Here is a 20,880-nt window from a genome sequence, read left to right as displayed (position 1 = left end):
TAAGTGTCTGTTTAAGGTTTCATGTTTAGGCGTGTGTTTTATTAAGTTGATGGAGAGGAATGCTTCCAAGGAAGTTTTGTAAAATAAGTAAATAATATGAAAAAAAATCATGTTATTTTGAATATGTAATGTTTATCAGTTTTGATGTTTTTAAAAATGATTTAATTTTGTTTCCAAGTGCGTAATCCCTCAGGAAAAGAACACATAATTAATGATGTTAAAAATGCATTTCATGTAGTTGCAGTTGCATTGAATTTGGTTTGTTTGTTACATTTGTATACATAATTCAGGACAAAACTATTTTGCAGAGAAGCTGAATGTTCAAACTACTAAACATGCCATTGTTGTCTAGTTATATAATAAAACAGCCTATGAAATTAGAAAATACAAGTTTATATTTGACTCCCTATTATCTAAATGTACATGGTTTGCATGGCAATCTACAGCCAGAGTGAATGTTATAAAATAAATGCAGCCTTTACTATATTATATAGTATTTAAAATTATAAAACTGAAAAAGTAATATTCTTTTTATTTTTTTAATGCAATTTATATTTTATGTCATTAAACACATTTTGCTAGTCTAAACAGGAAACCTGAGCCGACAAAAATGTGTTTTTAAAAATATTTTTCAATAGCACAATTAAGCCCTGATGAAACAAGAGCGCGACTTAATTTGGCACACTCAGTTTCTTTCCATATTATTTGAACTTCATTAAAAATAAATGAGATTGTCCTCCTACATTAGTGTAATTGAAAATATTACACGGGTCTCATAGAAAGAAAAAATACTACGATTTAAAAAAAATTTTTTAGCACAACAAATAGTAGAAAAACTAAGGAATGTACAAACTTTTTCACAGCACTTTATTTAAACCTGCTTTATATATCCCTTCATCCGTCCCTGTCTCCTGGCTTTCCCACCATGCTGTTCGCCTTGACCTCCGCCTGTTTCTCTCCTCCTCCTGCTTTCACACTGCATCCTGCAGGGATGGAGGGAAAGAGAGAGGGAGGTGTTAGAAGTAAAGCTGCCTCTTTTTCACACCTCCCTTTCTCTCTCTCTGTCTCCCTCGCTCTCCCTCGCCATCCGCCATCCCTCCCTCTCTGCTTCGCTTCAGACAGGCTAATCTACAGCCTGAAGGGAAGTGGCGGGGGGAAATGATTTCTTTCTTTCTTTTTTTTTTTTTTTTTTTTTAGTTAAGGAGAAGAGGTGAGGGTTTGCCCCGAGGGCTGTAACGTGGAAAATAAGGATAGATGGATGGTGTGTGCAGGGGTGTTTGGGTGGGTCGGTGGAAGCAGGACGAATATGTTTACTGTCTTTGGCACTTGCCACTGTGGCTACATTTGAAAGACAAGAAGAAGTTTGTGCCATGTCACAGAGGTGTGACTTGGAGTGTCGAGCGAGGTCAGAGCTGGAGACTGTTAACATTTTGTGTACGAATGATTGAGACCGGCTGCACAAGTGATGAGTGCAACAAAAGCGAAGGTGTGATTCTCACTTTGAAGACCTTTTTCATCTCTTCACCCGTCACCTCCTCTTTCCATCTTTCTGCCCTCTCTCTCCTATCACTGTCTCTGCAGCTTTATATTTATATCCCTCTTATTTTTGTAGCTCCCCCACCCCTGTCTCCACCCTGATTCTCTCACTGCGTGTGCACCTTCCTCCTCCTGCAGCCTCTGTGACCTGCAGACCAGTAATCTTTAATGCATTCACTGACATGCTTTATGTAAGAGGAAGTGTCAATGTTGCAGGGGTTCATCCAAACACAAACACACTTTTCTTGCCTGTTCACTTTGTCATCTCTGCTTGACCTCCTTTGGCCTCCTTATAGCTTCATTAGAGAGAAACCTGTTTGATTCCTGATCAGCTCAGGATGCTGATTTGAAGTCTGACACTGCATCTCTATGGTTTTGATTGAATTATTGCATTTTATTCAGTGTCAAAAAAGCTTTTACAGCTTCAGAATGCAGATTAAATCCCTCATCGGGTGTATTAACACATCGGTCCCTCAATATTAAATAAAATATTCTCTTTAATTTGCCTAATTAAAACATAAACAGTGTTAGTAAATGGGATATTACCAATTGGAGCTTTAACTCATTCAACACAGTCTGTATTCTATCCAATCAGGTCCAGATCCTCTCTACATACAGTGTTTTGAGTCTCAGAGGCTCCATTTGATTTCATGTGCGCCCTTGATTGGATTACCATCCCTTTTTTTTCCATCAACCAGTCTCTGCCTCTCTAGATTACCCCCCTCTTCTGCTATTTCTCTGGCCCCAGCAGCAATTTCAGTTGACTGAAAGCGGTTGAGTCCACGCGGTGCGGTGGGGGTGTTAATGAATTCCAGCGGACTGCTAAATGAGGACTTATTAAAGCGCTGCCGCCTCGTAGTTTGACATTTCAGAGCTTCTGGTGGAGTTTTAAATCGCTTCCTCTGCAAATGTCACTCGCTGACTCTCTGGAATGGCTGACTATATGAATTGAAGCTATTGTTGGCATCAGCTATAGACTGAGAACGAGTGAATTTGTTTGGTTTTAACAGATGGGTTTCCAGTGTGTATGTGTGTGTGTGTGTGTGTGTGTGAGTGTATATATGTGTATATATATGTATATATACCACCCTGCTACTTGACTAATTGTGTAATCTTGTGTTTCCATCCCTCCAGCTACGTCAGATGGGACGCGCCAAGGCCTGGATAGCATGAGAGGCGGAGTGTGTGCCACGCAAGGCATGAAGGTGGTCCTGAAAGTGGGACAGAGTAAGTTCGCTCACCTTTTTTTCCTCTCTCTCTCTCTCTCTCTCTATTTTCACCCACACGTGAGCTCTCCCATATGTACAACTGCAGGAGTCCACCACACATGGACTCCTCTTCTCTCACTCACTCATTGTTATTCATGCATCACACACAATCGCTCACTTAACACGCAGTATGACTAACACACATTGGCTCCAGTCCACCGCATCTCACATCATCTCCCATCTGTACAGTGCGGAGCGCTACACATTCATTACTGCACCTTATCTGACATGCAGCCTCATATCCACTTTTAAACCATCTCTCTAATGTTCCTCTTTCTTACACACACACTAAACACACACACACACACGTACGTCACTTCTTTGTCTGTGTGTGTTCTCACCGAGCACATTAGGGCTTGTTAAGTGGTGAGAACAGCAGAGAAGTGTGGGATCAGTCAGCTCTAATGAGCCCTGTTGACTCCCTTCTCACTCTGCCTTTTAACTACTACTGACTCATGCTGGACACACACACACACACACTCAAACACACACGTTGAAACTTAGACGCATCCCTGTGCGGTGTATACATTACAGGCATAAACATTAGCTCTCATATGCAAAGGACACGAACGCATAACGTGGACAGAGACATGCAACCTGAAGCTTCCGTGTAAGCATATGGACACACACGTACACACACACCAGAACACACACGTTTTCCCCGCACAGCAGACCTGCCAGCTAAAGCACGATAACAAAATGACTCCATTCAGTGTTAAAGCACACAGTCAGTGATTTTTAATGACTCATAGCTGCACACACGTCTAATTTGTTTGGAAAATATTCACAGGTAATGACCCTCACATGCACGCTTTTCACAAAAAAAAAAAAAAAAGCAGCAGGAAAAAAAGGCCCATTTAAGCATTTTCACTGACCTGTGCATTCCTACACATAATGGGCACCTGTCCTTCACACGACCCCCCTCACACACACACACACACACCTTCGCCTACTTCTATTTCTTAAGCCTTATGCTGTGTTATCAGGCCTTGTGTATTGTATGTGCTCTTCAGCAAAGAGCCAAGTGGCTGCTCTATCAGGCCATAACATCAGCATAGTCAGCTCAGCTCAGTGGAAATACCACCACACACACACTTTCATTCCCCTGGCTCTTTCACCACATGGGCAATGGAAATGCTGCCTTCCTCACACACACACACACACATACACATATTCAGACTCTTCGCCACATTTACACAACTCTCTGAAGTTCTGAGACTCACTCACATCTTTTTTTTCTTATTTGTAATGTTTCTGTCCCTTTTCTCTCGGTCCCTGTTTTATCTTCTGTCATTTTCTCTTTTCTCATCCCTCCTTCCTTCACTTCATCTCTATCCTCTCTGCATTGGTCTTAGTTCTTTTTTTTTTTTTTTACCCCTTTTCATTCAAGCGACATTGCTCGCTTCCTTTTCAAATTCCCTTTTTCCCCGTCCTCATCACCTCCGCTTCACTTTGCATGCTGGCCATCCTCTCCTTACAGCTCTCCCTCTCAATCCCCCCTTTTTCTTATTTTCTCTCTTTTCCTCTGTCTTTCCATCTTATCTGCTTTGCGGCTGAAAGGTCACATCTGTGTTGTTTGTCGTCTAAATAAGTGGCGTGCCGCCTCATGGTGATCTCTGATGAGATATGGCGCTCTGCTCTGCTCCGAGAAACACACACACCCATACTCATGATGCACACACTTGCACCTTTGCCCCACACACACATACAGTGACCTGTCTTCTCTTATTTTATTCTTTATCTATCTTGCTTGCTCTCTGTCTGTCACACACACACACAGTCTGAGCCTCCCTCCACCAGCCCCTGCTGACCACACAGCAGTTCCTATTGATCCAGACAGCACCACCCCTAACTTCTGTTTGGTGGGCTGTCATGAGGGAGCCGCCGGCCAATAGCTTTACACTTCTCTAAATGTCAGTATGTATAGGCTGATGGCTGCACACACACACACACACACACACTCACCAGTTTGTGCATTGCCACAATGCAGTGTGTGTTTTTATGGGTTTACCGTACAGTTTCACCTCATGGTTACGCCTGTTTTGCTCTCCCCTGCTGCTGCAGTGACAAATAACAGACATTTTTTAAAATGCCACATAAACTGCAGAGATAAATAAGCATAGTAACCAGCATAAAACTCTATTCTTGTCACATTAGTCAACATAAAACTCTAGAAGTGTGAAGTATTTTTGGAACAATCTCTTGTTGGGGGGGAGTTTTGTGGGGATGATAAGGCCTGACCCCACAATTTTAAATGGCTGTTTGAGGGTAAAGACTTGCTTTTAGTGTTCAGGTTAGAATTAGTTTTAGTATTATGCATTATGCAAACGATTGGTCCCCAAGAATAGAGTAAAACAAGGATGTGTGTGTGTGTGTGTGTGTGTGTGCGTGTGTGTGTGTGTGTCTCACATAAACGCTCTTTACTGCCATCACTATTACTGAGGGCTTGGTAGACAGATGGCCTGATTTAGCGACTACAGATTACAAGCCGTTATGGCCTTGTGTAAATTCACTCTGGCCAAAACAACAAACGGCCTCTCTTTAGTTTCCCATTCAAACAAATGGAAAAGTGCTCATACACAGCGCATCAAAGCCCAATCAATATGTGTTCTCTTATAATGGGAATGGAAGGGAGGGAAGCCTTTATTAAACCTCTTCTGTCTCGATTCCTCTCTCTGGCTGGGTCTCTCTTTGCTAATGTCAATTATTGGTTCCAATTCTGAGAGCCTTGGCTGTTGAAGATAGAGGCTGTCTCTGTATTTCAGCCATCCTGCTCATATTCCACCCTTATTTTTCTTCCCCAGGCCCATATGGACTGCCTCCGAAGAAGGAGCCAGCAGGACGCACCACCAGCAGAAACCCAGGTGAGCAGGAGACCAAATGGGGACAATCCGCAGCGGATCCATCCACAAAATGGATGGAGGGAATAAGCAAAGACGGGTAGATAAAAAGAAAAGCAGCGGGGAGAGGGAGGGAGGAGGCAACAGATGGAGAATGTGCAGTGGTGACATCTGTGGATCTCTCTATTTAATTCCATATATTTCTCTCTCTCTCTCTCACTGCTCTCTATCCCTCTCCTCATCTCTGCACCCGGCCCTCCGAGCTAAGTGCTGCAGGCAGGGAATGGATGGCTAATAGCTACCTTGGGAGAAGGACAAGCAAAAGAGAGGGAGGAAGAAAGAGGCAGGAGGAAGAAAGAGGGAGAGAAGAGAAGCAGGAGAGAGGGCTAGACCAGCGGCGACATTTCAGAGAGTTATTATTGTCATTAGTTTAGGCGGCCTGGATTCTGTAGCTCCGTCGAGAGAGAGAGAAAGCAAGAAAGAAAGACAAGAAAGAAAAGAAAGAAAGATGGGAATTACAGAAAGATGAGGGAAGAGAGAAGAGGAGGCATAGGGGAGTGATGGAGCAGAGTGGGTAGAAGTGTGCAGCACATAAGGAGGAGAAAGAAAAGAATAATTGAAAAGCAAAGAGGAGAGGGGAATAGAACAAGGAGATGAAAATGGAGAGAGGCCAGATTCAAGCTCTACCTCAGAGTCATTCAGTGGAGGAGAAAGAACATGATTCACTCTCACTCTGTGTTCATTTCTGCCTTTGCTTTTTTTTTTTCTTTTGCTGGTGAATGTGCGTACTATACCAAATGTGTGAATTGGGGCATTTTGCACATTGGCCGATCACTTGTCCATACCTCACATAGGTGAGAATTGTATGTGTGAAGTAGAATGAGACAAATAACACCAGACGCACTAAAGGACTAATTTACATCACACACATAATGAGGGTTTTTACACATTTTTGACTTTCAGATCAGACAAGGATATGCACACACTTAACCACATATCTGAAATAATTGTTTTGACTCCTGACACAACAGTTTTGACAGAATTTCTAAGCCTCATGTGAATATATTCGAAATCATCTCAGCTGGTGGAGTGTTGCTGGTTATCCCCAGTTTCTCTTTTGTTTGTTTGTCTCATCTGGTCCTCTCTAGGGATGTAAACAAATATCAGAAATCATAGGGGGAAAAAAAAGCTATTCTGAAAACTTCGGATGTCGTCTCATGATCATCACATTCAGCCTTTTTCTTCATTCCTGCTGCAACTCTGTTGACTGTCACCTGAACAATGTCAACAGAAAGTGCCAGTAACTAAAGTATCATGACTCTGCATGATGCAGATTTACCAAAATGCAACCTGATATACTACTATATCACTCCTTAAATTTTCAGAAACTTGTGCAACAGTTTAATGTCAAATTTCATTAATACAGCCTTATATCACAAATCACACATTTGCCTCGAGAGGTCCTTACAATCTGTTCAAAATTATAACATCCTCTGTCCTTTGACCCTGGAAGTGGACAAGGAAAAACTCCCCCCAAAAAGACATTTAATGGGGAAAAAATGGCAGAAACCTTAGGAAGCGATAGATGTTGTGTGAGATCGGCTGCTTCTTCCTGAAATGTGAATTATATTCAAACAAACAGAAAGGGAAGGACAATTGGCTTCAAAACAAGGATAAGACCGTGTTACCACCTTGACCTGTTCTCTCATCTCTGACCTGCTGGTCGTCTCTCTCCAAAGTTAAATTCACTTACGAAGGGGAAAAGTCTGAACTTTTGTGATAAAAAAAACAGGACAGAGCGAGGAGTAGGAAATAGGGGAAGTGAGGATAGGAGGCAGAGGAGGAGAGGTGAAGGAAGAGGATATAATAAAGAGAACCGGTGAAAGGAGGCGGTTGTAATGGAGATGGAGAATGAGGGATGTTGGGTTAATGGAGGGAGGAAGAAAGCAGAGGTGGAGACGGGAGTGTAATCGACGTCCGGCATTAGTGCTTTGCTCCCAGTCAGTCCAGCGCAACGGGGGGCTAGCAGCAGGGGGTGAGGTGTGCTTGCGTGTGTTTGCGTGTATTTGCGTGCATGGTTGTGTACGTCCATATCTTAGTGTGTGTGTGTGTTTGTGTGTGTGCGTGTCTGTATGTGTGTTTGTGCTGCTAGGCACTGAGCTCAGAGCAAGGTAGGTCATTACGGCTACAATAACCCGAAGATAGAGAGAACCACAGAGCGAGGGAGGGCAAGGAAGCGGAGGAGACGCAAGAGAGAGACAGGCGGGGAGAAAAGAAAGGGATGTGTGCCAAGAATAATGATAGGCCAATCCAAAGGCTCTATATAGCAGGGACTCGTATTACCGGCCCTAACAAGTTCGCCACACACATTCACACGGTCCGGTGCCAGAGCCTTAGCACCCCCGGACTCTATAAACATACATACACACAGATGCACACACATACACATACACATACACACACACCTCCAGACCATCATCCACCTGCTGAGTTCTGACCCGACCTCCTGCAGAGAAAACTGTGAGCTCCAAGGCTGTGAAGATCTTAGGTTTCAGCCAGACACACAACAGACAGAGAGAGCAATCAGCTGACAAACAGAGAGATAGTGTGACAGACAGTTTGATAAACAGACAGACAGGCAGGCAGGAAGGCCAGCGGGCAGGCGGGGTGTGTGGTCTGGTGGTAGAGGCAGAGCGGGGAGGCTCTCTTCATGTGGCTGGCTGTAATGCTAAGTAAATACAGTTGTTAAGGTTAGGGAAATAGAGTGCGTTACCTTGATACATACTGTGGCTTAGCCAGGCTGTCCACAAGAGTATATAGTGTACAGTACTCTCTCACTCACACACTGAGTCGACAGGCATTCCTCTCTGTTTTATATGCACTGCTGTCCACTTCATCACATCAATAAAGAGACCACATATAAGCTTCTGTGAGATTTGTTGCATGCTTATTGCATTCCACTGGGTTAGGTCTCTGCAGCCTTCACTAGCAGAGCTAAACCACCATCATTACTCATGATACTGTGGTGCAGAGTCATAAGGATTGGTATGTTTATTTAAAAGTTCACAAAAACACAAATTGTGAAAGACAGTTATGTTGTTGCTCTGGTATATTCGTGATGATTAATATGCACGTATAAATCATATAAATCACAGAAACAGTGAGAGCAGCTTGTGATGCTGTTGATATTGGAGTAAGATTGTTTTGTGATTTGTTTCAGGCGGCGCGGGGAACTCCACTCAGTCTCAAAGACCCAACAGCTTCGGGGGTGAAGGCAGCGGTGAGAACGGGCCCCTTCAGCCTTCCAACATTGCCCTCATCGCTGGCGCTGCGGGAGGTTCCGCTTTTCTCCTCCTGGTGACCGCTGTGATCTGTGTCGTGTGCTACCGGCGGCGGCATGCCAAGCACTCAGACACCCACCACCCTCCGCTGTCGCTGTCCTCGCTCACCAGCCCCAAGCGGGGAGGCGGTGGAGGCATCACCAGCTCCAACAACAATGGCTCCGAGCCCAGCGACATCATCATCCCCCTGCGGACGTCGGACTCGGCCTACTGCCCGCACTACGAGAAGGTGAGCGGGGACTACGGACACCCAGTCTACATTGTCCAGGAGATGCCGCCTCAGAGCCCAGCCAACATCTACTACAAAGTATGAGAAGGCTGCTGATCCGGCCGACTGGACACACCCACCTCCCTCCACCCATTACCGACAAATTCCCTGCTCCAAATGAAGCCACAGCAAAGCTTGCCATCATAGCTCCGACCCTGAACCCCTCAATACTACCAGTGTTGTCCCTCGGACCCCACTACTCACTGCTCCGTGAGCCCACACCCCCGGCCACAGTTGTGTTCCTAGCTGAATAAACCACCCCACCCCATTCTCACACAACTGGGCCACTAAGTGTGTGTTAAGGGCAATGTCGTAACCGTACATAGCCCTTCTTAACAATGCCCTCACGAATGGGCAAGAGCCTCTGAGTGCCCCCTTCTTGTTAGCTCAGAGCTAAATGAGCCCCACCTGTGCTGAATAGAAGAGTCGTTCCCCCAAACGCCAGTGTGTATGTGCAGCACACACTCCTTTTTTTTTTTTTTTTAGGAGTTTGGAGGGGCTTTGGGACATGTGATGTTTTAAAAAAGAAAAAAGAAAAGAACTACAACAATAACAATAAGAAAAAAAAAAAAACGAAAAAAAACCCTACACCCCTGAACCCACTTAACGCTGGAGAACTCTGATTCCCAGAGGCCATACCTGCCTATTCCCACCACCCCGCCCCTCAGAGCTCCGTCAGCCAACCAGAGACCGGCCCCTGCCACTGACTCACCAATAGGATTCTAGTTTGTTTGTGTTTGTCTCTCCTGGGAAGACAGGGGCCTCGGACTCCCCCAATCAGCAAGCCCGGGCCGCGGTCACATGACCAGGCCCAGGCCTGAGGAGGTCTGACCAATCGGTGACACTCAGAATCTTGTATATTTTAATAATATGTGTGTGTGCGTGTGACTGTGCGAGCGTGCATACGACTTGGATAATAATTATGGCGCTGCTGCTCCACATTAGATGTGTGTGTGCAGTTAGTGTGCTTCAGTACAGCAAGTTTGCATATGAGTTTGCATATGCGTGTGTGGGGTTTAGTTTGCGTGCGTGTGTAAGCTTTGTGTGCGAGTGATTGTGCGTACGCGTGCGTTCTTTAGACTTGTCTTAAATACCAAAACACAAAATAGTGAGCGAATATCAAAAAAGTGAGATTTTTTATCGCTATCAACACTTATAGATTATATATATGAATATCCAGTAAATAATTTCTAGATGTTTTCTTCTGTTTTCTATTGTTTTATTATTTTTACCCACTCTGTTAAACTACATTTCTGTTGCTAGACATTTTTTACCTGCTGTTTTTGTTTTTCACAACTTAGAACGACCTTGTTTCCTTCCTTTTCCCTTTGCGTTGTATATTAATTTAATCCCTTTTTTTTCCTGGTGAACAGAGGTTGTTTCTCTCTTCCTCTCTTCCCTCTCTCATTCACTCCCTCCTTCCCTCCCTCCTCCTCCCCCTCCCTCCCCTCTAGGGTCTCTGAACTCTGTGTATATTTTTATAGCTCCTTGTACTATGCTGTAGTTTTGAAGTTTAGACCTCGTTTGTGGAAGTGTTGAGGTAGAACCATCTATGAAAGTTTTTTTTTTTTCAAACGCTTTTTTTGAAACGCAGAAGTGAAAAGAAGTGAGGGGCAGGGGGGAGGTGGTGATGGCGGGGAAGGGGGGGCGAGAGGGGATGAAATAAAAAAGAAGAATAAAGGAAAAAGAACAGGGCGAGAGAGAGTGCTGTCTGGGGAGGAGGAATAAAGCAGCGTCTGAATGCAGAACTTTAAAAAAAAGAGAGGAAGGGAGGGAGGGAAATGAAGAAAGAAAAGACTGAAGGAATTGCACACTAAAGAAAAAGAAGCAGAAGGGAGGGGAGGATGGGAGCGGCAGGAGTGAGAGATGAAGGATCCCAAGGAAGGAAGGATGGAGAGAGCACACGAAAGAGTGGCTGGCGAAGGAGAGAAACCTTTTCTTTAAACGGAAGGTCTGAGCCTCCCGATCGGAGACGATGGACCGACAACCAAAACGGATTTCGGAGGAGTCGAACTCTGACCATGGAAAGGAGAGATCCCATCACATGCTCTCTCTCTCACAAACACACACGCATCTGCTGTGACTCGGTCACACTTTACGTTAACGTGAGGTGGCACATTTCAGATTTGCTCCTCTTTTCTGCCAAAATTTGTGTTGAAATGCATTTTTTTGTGTATCACACACACACACACAGACACACACGCTCTCTCATTTATTATAAAAGCACACACGGTACACTGCTAGCTGCAGACACACACAAGAGAAATCCCCCAGACAGTCAGTACACTCTGTTTCTCTCTGGTTGATACACACACACATACACACACACACACACACACACCCTCCCACACATCCTAACACAAATTTCACACCTTTTAATGACTGTCACAAATGCCTACTGATTGCATTGAATGACATACATTCTCTCTCGCTCCTGCTTGCTCTCCCACAAACACATTCGCACACATGCACACTTCCACCCACACTTGACAAAAATTGCTGATTGCTTTCATATGACTCTGTATTTCTGTGATTAAGACTAACCCGATGGACATGGGAGGGATGAAAAGAGGGGTTGTGCGCGGTGTGTTTTTCTCCTTCTGTCACACACCCTCATGCCCTCGTGCAAACGCACACACACATACACGCTCGCACAAACACGCTAGTGCCCAGCACCTCAACCTTGGAGGGCAATAACACAACGCTGTGTTCAGAGGTGCAATATGTTCACATGTGCATACTAATAAAGCTGTTTTGTGTTGCTCAAACATGTTTATGGCTTATGTGAAAACTGGGTGGCAGTGGAGAGCTTAAGCTTTTATTTTTATTTTTATTTTATTTTCAGACACACACACACACACATAAGGCCTCCAGTGATGTAGCCATGTTTTCTATGTGAAGCCAGTGTTAAATCTGGACCTTTCAACATTTCTCAGCTGTGTTTTGTATCGGTATCTAACATCATATAATGAGATATCTTTCATACTTAAGTGTCACATTCGTCCCAATTGACTTTGTTCAACACATGATGATGATGTTCAGATGTGTTTTTATACCATGAATGAGTTTGGATTGTATTTGACTGTAACAGAATTGATTTCGAAGATGAAAGGAGAGGGAAACACCTCAAATTCTTCTTTGTACAACTACCAACTTGTGTTTTTTATGTATGCTGTTAAGTCTATGTCTATTTAAACATGCTCAGAGTACCTAAAATAATCCTCCAAGCCAAATGAAGTGTCTGTTACTCTCTCTTCAACAACTTCTGCAACTCTATGGAGCACTCCAATCCAAAATGACAGTATTTTATTCTAAAATGGCCGCTGCCACGAAAGGGGAAAACTAAGCTTCTCTGACTTTATGGTGACGCCGACAAAGAAGCCACTGCCCTGTTTTCAGTCCACTTCGCTCCCTCTCCCCCCTCCCTCTCAGCAGAATGTCAAGTATCTCCTGGACTCAAAGTAGTTTTTTTTTTGTCAATCTGTTTATTGTTTGATTTTCATGTTGATGTTATTTCAAAGTTGCGTCTCTGGCTCTCACTGTTTGTGTTTGACTGGTCGACTCAACGTGTTGGCTTTTCTAAAAATCATGGACGCGGCCACTGGTTGTCATGTTCAAAAGAGAAAGAAGTGCTGTTTCTATGGAACGGGGGAGAGAGAGAAAAAAAAAGCAGCTACCGCCGAGCTCCCTCACCTCTCCGTTGGTGAAAGTGTGTGTGTAAATGTGTGTGAGAGTGTGTGTGTGTGTGTGTGTGTGTGTGTGTGTGTTTCTTTGTGCCAATAGCCAGCGAGCGGAGGCCGTGGAGCAAGGTGGCTCTCGTATGTGACGTGTTGAGACTTTGTATTTGGGACAACTCTGTGTGAGAAGGTTTTTTTTGTGTCCTCTCCTCCTCTTCCTCTCTCCTCCTTACCCCTTGTCTACTCATCACGGCGACCCCTGAACCCCCCCCCCCCCCAGCTCCCTCCCTCCCTCCTTCCATCCCTCCCTCCCTGTCCCATTCCCCTTGCCCCTTCCCCCAAACACACCTCTAAAGAGAGGAAAAAACTAGTACATTCCTGGTTTGGAAAAAAAAAGGTTGAATAAAAAAAAACAAACAAAAATGTTTAAGCACCACTCTCTTGGTCCTATTGTGTGATTCATTATTGAATGAGGGTCTGCTGAGGTCTTCTGTGTGTGTGAGAGAGAGGGAGAGAGAGAGACAGAGAGAGAGAGAGTTCCTGAGGCCCACTGGTAACCCTGCCTTTAATAGAAGGTCTCTCCCCTTATCTCTGCTTTGGGCTTGTCTCAGCAGGGGCTCTTTCACTGCCTCTGCTAATAACACTGCCATTTCAGACACACACACACACGCACACACACACACTCTGGCTCTCCCAACGGTGTTATCAACAAGTTATCAAACCAGGCTTCGTTAGTGTTGAGTGTTGCTTGGCAACGTATTGACAGAGCTGATTTAATTCGCTGTCTCCCTCTCTACACCCCTCTTCCTCCTCTATTTCCCCCTCTCTCCCTCCAGCTCTGTGGCATGTTTCTATGGTAACCAGTAGCGTCTTTTGCTCCCTTCCAAAATTTGTTTCATCTGACTGCATGTGTGTGTCTGTGTGCATTTTATAAGGTCCTTCAAGAGCATGGTTGTGCCACCAGGGTGGCCTAGGGTGAGATGACCAGGCAGCTGCCTTTGGCCTTTGATCTGTGATGTGTGTGAGTAGATTACATGCCAGACACATACACATGCAGGCACACATTCACTGACCCCAACTCTACAAACACCAACCCATGTGCATACACAAATGCAATCTTATGCACTGCCACAGAACGGCATTGATCCTGGTAGACACTTGTCACTGCTTCTGCCATGACAACCTGTCACTGTGACTGAGGCCCAGGACAATGAAGGCTGGCAAACAGTAAACATCCATCCACCAGCAATCTGCTAAGGCTGCTAGTCTACCGCACACCTTAGCACATGGAGTCTGGTGACATTAACTAGATGCACAGTTCATGTCACTTAACCTGCATGTCCTTTTTAAACTCACTGAAGAAGCAGATAGGTGAGCAACACTGACAATGTACCTGGACTTGCTAAAATTCCTTCAATGTATTCCTGTTTATGATGATGCTTTTATTTACAGCAGGAGACCATAAGCTAGAATTATCCTCTAGAGGGATGCAAAAGGATGCTGTGTGTGAAAGAATCCTACTTTAGACAGAAAATAACTCATGTTATCTCTGTAACATATGAAGAAGGAACACAATGTCTTACTCTACTTACTGTATATTTATGTAGTAATCTTACTCAGCTTACTTTTGTCACAGCCTTCCAAAGATAAAATTAAAAAAAAAACATGCCACTGTCAGTAGTTGATTAGTTCTACCTGTGCAGTACCTGCATCGCTGGCAGAGACCAACTACGGCAAGAAGCTAGTAGCTGCCAACAAATTGCTAACTTGAATACCAAACCAGTGGCGATAATGTTCCTTGAATTGCTCACCACTGTTGCTAATCCATGGAAACCAGCAGCCATATTCCCTTCAAAGAGGAACTAATGCTAATCTAATGGCTGTTAAGCTGTAATGAGTTTGCTTGCTGCTTTCCAGTCGGGTTTAAAGTAGGCCTGTTTCGACTATCGGGACTGCTGTGGTCCCCTTATCATTACATGCTCATCATTACTCCTGCTAATCTGTTCTGCTCAATGCACACACAGATGAATATTAATGCCATGGAGGATGATAGCCGTGTGTGTGTGCCGCATGAACACACACAGACAGATGCAGATAGGCGCCAAAAGTTGGAGCGGCACACGCACAAGCACACAAAGACGAACACGCACACTCTTGCGTGCTCTCTGTGCGTTGCCAAGTGAGATGACTGAGCCTCCTCTTTAACTCCGTGGAGGAAGGAAAAGCTTGATACGTCGCACACACAGAAACACACACGCCGCCTCCCTCCCTGATACTTTATCACAGCAGCAGAAGGATGGAAAGAAAAAAAGAATCAGTTTTAAGTGAAATCAATAGAGAGATAATCCCTTAAATTAGATTTTGAAAAGCTTCGCCGCTGATGCGCAACTTAAAACCCAAGGATTGGCCCACTTGACTTACCAACGAAACAATCCTCGAGTAAGACGCAGTTACCATGGGAATGAGCAAAGGTCAAGGATAAGAGGAGAGTGAGGGAGAAGTGGGGAGAGAGGGAGACAACGCTCTAAATCAAAGAAATATACCCAGGAATCTGCATACTGAATCAGGCTAAAACTGCTGTGATTACAATGTCACTGTGATTAATGTAGTGTTGCGCCTTAACACCCTAAAGAGGAGAGCGGCACAGAGTGCAGGGATGGCTCGCACCTGACAGACCTGAAATGTCATGTCATGATTGGAGAAGAGATGAAGGGTTAAAAGGTCAAGCTGTTTGATTGGATGCAAAGGCCTTTCTGCGTGTGGCCAGACCTGGAGGCGGACAGATCGCTCTTGCAGAGAGTAATTAAGCCTCAACAGTGGAGGAATTATCGGTAGAAAATCCATGATTTTACAGTAATGATGCTGGCAGCTATTTCTCCGTGCCTGAAGTTCGCTTTCGTTGCCCCCCTCTCTCCCTCCACCATTCTGTACTAACTCAATCTCTCTCCTCTTTCACCACCTGACTCTCACTCATCTTTTGTCTTTTTTTCCCCCCTCCTGCCTCTGCTCCCTACCTCCCCGAATCTTTCACTTTCTCAGAGTGAGAAAAATGTTACAGTTAATAACAGGCCTGATGACAAGTGCAGCTGCGATCTGCAAATGCAGAGCTGATGGAGAGAGTGAGAGACAGAGAGAGGGATGGGAAAACAGAAAATAGCTTGGTCGCGCAGTGGGGGTGGGGGTGCTGTACATTATGTGTTTGGCTGGAGGATATAACGGCGTGAATTTCAGATGATTAACTTGTTAATATTCCAGAGCGGATAGCATCACTTCCACCCTTGTTGTTGGAGACAAGCAAAAGTTCTGCAATGCTTCTGCTTGTCACGCAAACAACTCCCCTGATGTCCCCCACCCTGTCCACCACACACACATACACCATTATGCACACAACTGAGGCCACAGGAAATAAAGTAGATTGTGTTCAGTCAGAATCTTTAGAAAGATTCCGTCATTATTCCTGACTGTTTTAGTGTTTTAGTCCTCTCCTCGTATAGAGATTTAGAGAATAAGACTAACACAATATTGCGTTGCACAGAGTAATGACATCCGGAGCAGAGTGTTCGCTAAATAGCTCGTTGAAGCAGCAATAGCCCAATCATAGCTTAGGAACAGTATCGAGGCACGACACGCTTGTCAAGCTTTGGATTTCTCTGATGTGCATGGGGCTGTAGCAAGAGAGATACTGTATGTTAAAAAATATATTTATTTTATTCATTTTTATTCCCTTCCCAAAATCAAAAACAGAAGTTCAAAAGTTTAAGAACCTGATTAAACAGCTCGTTTGTCTGCTCTAATGTAAGCTGCAAAGATTCAGCCTGTCAGGCTAACTAGCTTTCTATCTATCTTATGTTTTTATTCAGGTAATGTGACAGATTAGTCTGTGGAAGTACTTTTTCAGGCATGACTTGCACACACACATGCACACACACACAAGAATAATACACCAATACAGCACAACAGGATATTGTACACAGATACATTCCACAGGCACCAGAGCCAGTAAACAAACCCGAGCAGACTTCAGACAAACCGCATTCTCAGAGAAATTCCACTGTGACCCAGCAAAACAAACCCTACGTACTGGTGTCATGATTTAAGTTTATTTCCAAACACCCATCTATTGTTTCTTCTGCCAGTTTACCAGTAAGCTCATATATTAAAAAAAAAAAGGCTACTTAGATTTCAAGTTCATTGCGAAACTGTAGGAATGCCCTTGCTTTCTGACATGTGTTACTGGTGTCAGGGTGGTCTTGTGGTTAAAGAGTGCCACAGCTGAAGGATTGTGGGTTCTTTGTTCGCAAACATCTACCCTGCTGACGTGTCCTTGAGCAAGACACTGGAGCCTGGACTCGGTAACAGTTTGTGCAAGTAGGAAATTAGACAAAACGACCAAATCAGAAGCATTTGCATCAATTGTGAAGACTGGTTTCTTTCACAGTGTTACATGACTATTGCACAAACCTGTAAGAGCTATTCTAGCTTCTAGTTGGTCTAACGGCTTCACACAGTGCTGCCGTTGTACTCTTTAAAGGGAGGAAATTCATGTGAAGGGACACAAAGCCCAAGGCACAGCCAGTCAAGTAATGATGAAAGAATCACTGCATACTGAGCACAGTTAAAGATTTTATGTACAAAAATAAACAGTTGTCTTATGAACTGTGCATTACCATAAAAGTTACTGGAAAATATTTTATTAAAACAAAATTTCCTTTGAAGCAAACACATCTCTAAAACCTTATTCTGTCAGGTATGCTGCAAGACAAATGCTGTAGAGGAAAAAAAAGTAAAATATTTCCCTCTCGCAACATGGAAATATTGGAGGGAAATGCCTTAAAATTACAACTAAGTGTAGTGCTTATTGAAAATGTGCTCAGTGACTTTCCACCTGTAAGTATTTATAGGTGAGACAGTCCTCAAACACTCGAGCCTTTCCCCATGTTTCCATTTCTTTCTGTGATTTCTACAGAAATGGCATAAAATCCCTTGTGCAATTTTGGCCGTACACAATGAGTCTTGTCATTGCAGACCTACATCAGTGACAGCCAGAAAACTGAACTGCTTTTTGCGTGTTTGATTCTCAAATCAGATCAGAAAAAGCTCCAGTTGCGTCGGGACTTTAGGGTGTATGGGTGCCAGGCTTGCTGGATTAGTCTTAACAGCTAAAGCATGCAATTTGCTCTTGCAATTGGTGATGAAGGGGGCTTTTTGGATGAGCAGCGCTTGTCTTCTAGAGCTTGTTTGTGCCACAACTTGATTTGCATACATTTCTTTGACTGAGATGAAAAATCTGCGCTTATAGTTGAAGCAACTGAAGTGCAAAAAATATGCAGATAGCCCCTCGCAAAGCATTCTTGGCCATTCTGGATGTGAATTTTTAGTTTGGGTCACTGTTCTGCAGCAGAATCCGACTCCTAACTTCCCTGCTGAGGAGGAAGAAAAGACAGAATTACCTTACCAAAATCACCTGCTGTATCTGATGTATTTCATTTCTAGTATCTCTGGAATTTGATAGAAATGTGTTAGAACTTTATGTACAGTAAAGCCAAACTAATTAACCATGAAAGATTTGTCCTGTTTTGCCCCCCCCCCCCCCCCCCCCAAAAAAAAATGTACAACATGCAAGATACAGAGCCGTTTTCATCATACCAAGTGGTGCATGTCACACCTATTTCAAGTCTTTAATGCATCATCATTGCCGCTAGGAAGTGTGTGCATAACAAGATGAGAGGCTGCATGAAGAGCAAGAGGAAGTTTTTCATGTTAAGTTCAAAGTTTAAGTCTAACCACGGGAAGGCGGATTTCTACCTGCACACATTTCCACGATCAAATTGTGTCATGAGACCTTTCTCTAAATGATGCCCGGGCAGAGTTCAAAGCAAATCCTGTTCAAAGGAAATCTGATTTAATTTTCACTCAGTCAAGTCTAAATGTGATCATGCCAAAGTCATCCTGGTTAGCGCCACACCCTTTGAGATGCTCAAGAAGGCGAGCTTTTGGATCCCTAAAGACACTTTTCAATCCATCAAGAAGGATTTCACACCACTTGTGCTGTGGCAGCCTCCCATTAGCTTTTGCAGGTGGTAGCAGTCAGTGAGAGTCAAATTTCTCTTTTCACAGTTCTCTGGCTCATTCCCTGATTTTTAGAACTTACAGTCCTTGGACAGCCACTGTGATCCACAGCCAGGTGTTTTAAAAGATATTAAATCAAATTTATTTTACCTTCACTAACACTTCACCATGTTTCTGATATTAAAAATATCAATCAACATGTGAGAGTGGCAGTTTTGAAAAGGTTAATATGCCATTTTCAAACAACCACAGATCCACCATCTGTCCCTGTTGGTATATTACAGTTACTTTTAGCAAGTGAAAAGGCCTCCTCAAGATTTTGGGAGCAGATCGAACAGACTGAAGTGACACAACATGTGCCACAAATATTACTGAGAGATTACTTCCCTTTTTCTTCATGCTCTTAGTTATGCTGTTTGAATAAGTATTTTACTTTGATTGATTAAAGTCTGTGAAGGAAGAATGTCAGGGTTGGATCTGACTCATAATTAGGAGGAGAGCACTAGTCTTATAGAATAACATTACGTCACATGGGTGATACAGACTCCAGTCCTGCGGCTACAGGACTCTACAAAACTCTTGTCTCCAGGCTAGAGTAACTGAACCCTCTCCAGACAGACAGACAAACAGGAACATCCTCATGTCAGACTGGCAACTGTATGACTAGCCTCTGGGGTTATGAGTACGTAAGGTGGGAGGTAGCTCCTGCTCTAAACTTCCCACAGAAGTCTCAAGTTTCACTGCATGACAATAACTGTCAGTAAAGCTTGGTCATTTGGCGTCGTAGGAATATGATAGGTGGGGGTAAAGTTTGTTGGAAGCCAGAGTGAATGACATTGTATTAATGTGGATAAAATCAGTATTCACTCAGATCTTTAATCTGGCCATTTTTTTCTTTGCAGTGTTCCCAATTTGAATCCAACCACAGGCCTTTGTCTCCCCTTGTCTGCCTCTATACAACAAAGTTTTGAGTTAAGGTAAAAACATCAAAGAGGAAAGAAAGCACAGACAAAGGACACAACATACATGGACACAACAAGGAAGGGAGGGAGCAGGGGTACATAAGGAACATGAGTGGCGCTATGGGACAATTTGGCTTGTCATCATAAGAAAAGCACAGATGTTACTAATAACATTAACGGTGGCTCTGTTCTATTGCAGTGTCCCAGTGAGTCATGGCAGCGTGACAACAAGCCTGCGAGAACAATACCAGGACCCTGAAAATGAAGCTGCTAAATGGAATTCAGCCATGATTAACTTTATTACTCACACCTATGGTTTTCCTACTGGGACACAGCAAAATGTCTTCTGTGAAAAAGACCTGTGGCTGAGCGACATGATGGGTTTCCATGAAGCTTGTCCCACAGGCCACCTTCAGCCTGTACTGAAGTCTTTGAGAAAACCTGCTGCTCTCTCCATGTCCTCTGACCGTCTATTTATTGTTTTTTATTTGTATTCCAAATCTGTAAGCTGAAACCACTGCTAATGAAATTCTGGTAAGGCCAACGCTCTCGTGTTTAGAGAGTTAAGTCACAGTAGCAGTGGTCAAACAGAAATCTTCATCATGTCAGAGGTGGATACCAGATCACCACTTTCTGATGTTGAATAGAAAGGGTTTTATCATCCCCACATATCGGTGTCGGTGTAAAACACACCCAGCAGTGGAGGATGCTGTCCATTAGCCAACAGCCGATCCAGCATGTTGGTCGTCATAAATACAAAGAAGAAGCAGCCAAGGATCCTTTCTGGTAAATAGCTGTAACCAACCGTTTGTGTTTACATCTGCTGCAGCCAAAGAGAGTAAACAGAGTGTGAGAAAGAGGTACAACAACTGCTATTCTGAATGCAGCAAAACGGGCCAAGAAACGAGCCAATCTCCCC

The 20,880-nt window shown here is 43.9% G+C and overlaps 1 protein-coding gene across 1 annotated transcript in view; it reads left to right on the top strand.

Moving 5' to 3' along the window:
* Positions 1 to 10,891, top strand: part of efnb3b (ephrin-B3b) — a 74,671-nt gene extending 63,780 nt beyond the window's left edge. The window contains exons 3-5 of the mRNA XM_041031525.1: positions 2,671 to 2,763; positions 5,609 to 5,668; positions 8,865 to 10,891. Of these exons, the coding sequence (XP_040887459.1) occupies positions 2,671 to 2,763; positions 5,609 to 5,668; positions 8,865 to 9,298 (587 nt within the window). The 3' untranslated portion in view covers positions 9,299 to 10,891. The remainder of the gene's footprint in view (positions 1 to 2,670; positions 2,764 to 5,608; positions 5,669 to 8,864) is intronic.
* Positions 10,892 to 20,880: the final 9,989 nt, after the last annotated feature.

This window comes from Toxotes jaculatrix, chromosome 23 (assembly GCF_017976425.1).
Source record: "Toxotes jaculatrix isolate fToxJac2 chromosome 23, fToxJac2.pri, whole genome shotgun sequence".
Taxonomy (NCBI): Eukaryota; Metazoa; Chordata; class Actinopteri; family Toxotidae; genus Toxotes; species Toxotes jaculatrix.
This window is presented reverse-complemented; position numbering and strand designations above follow the sequence as displayed.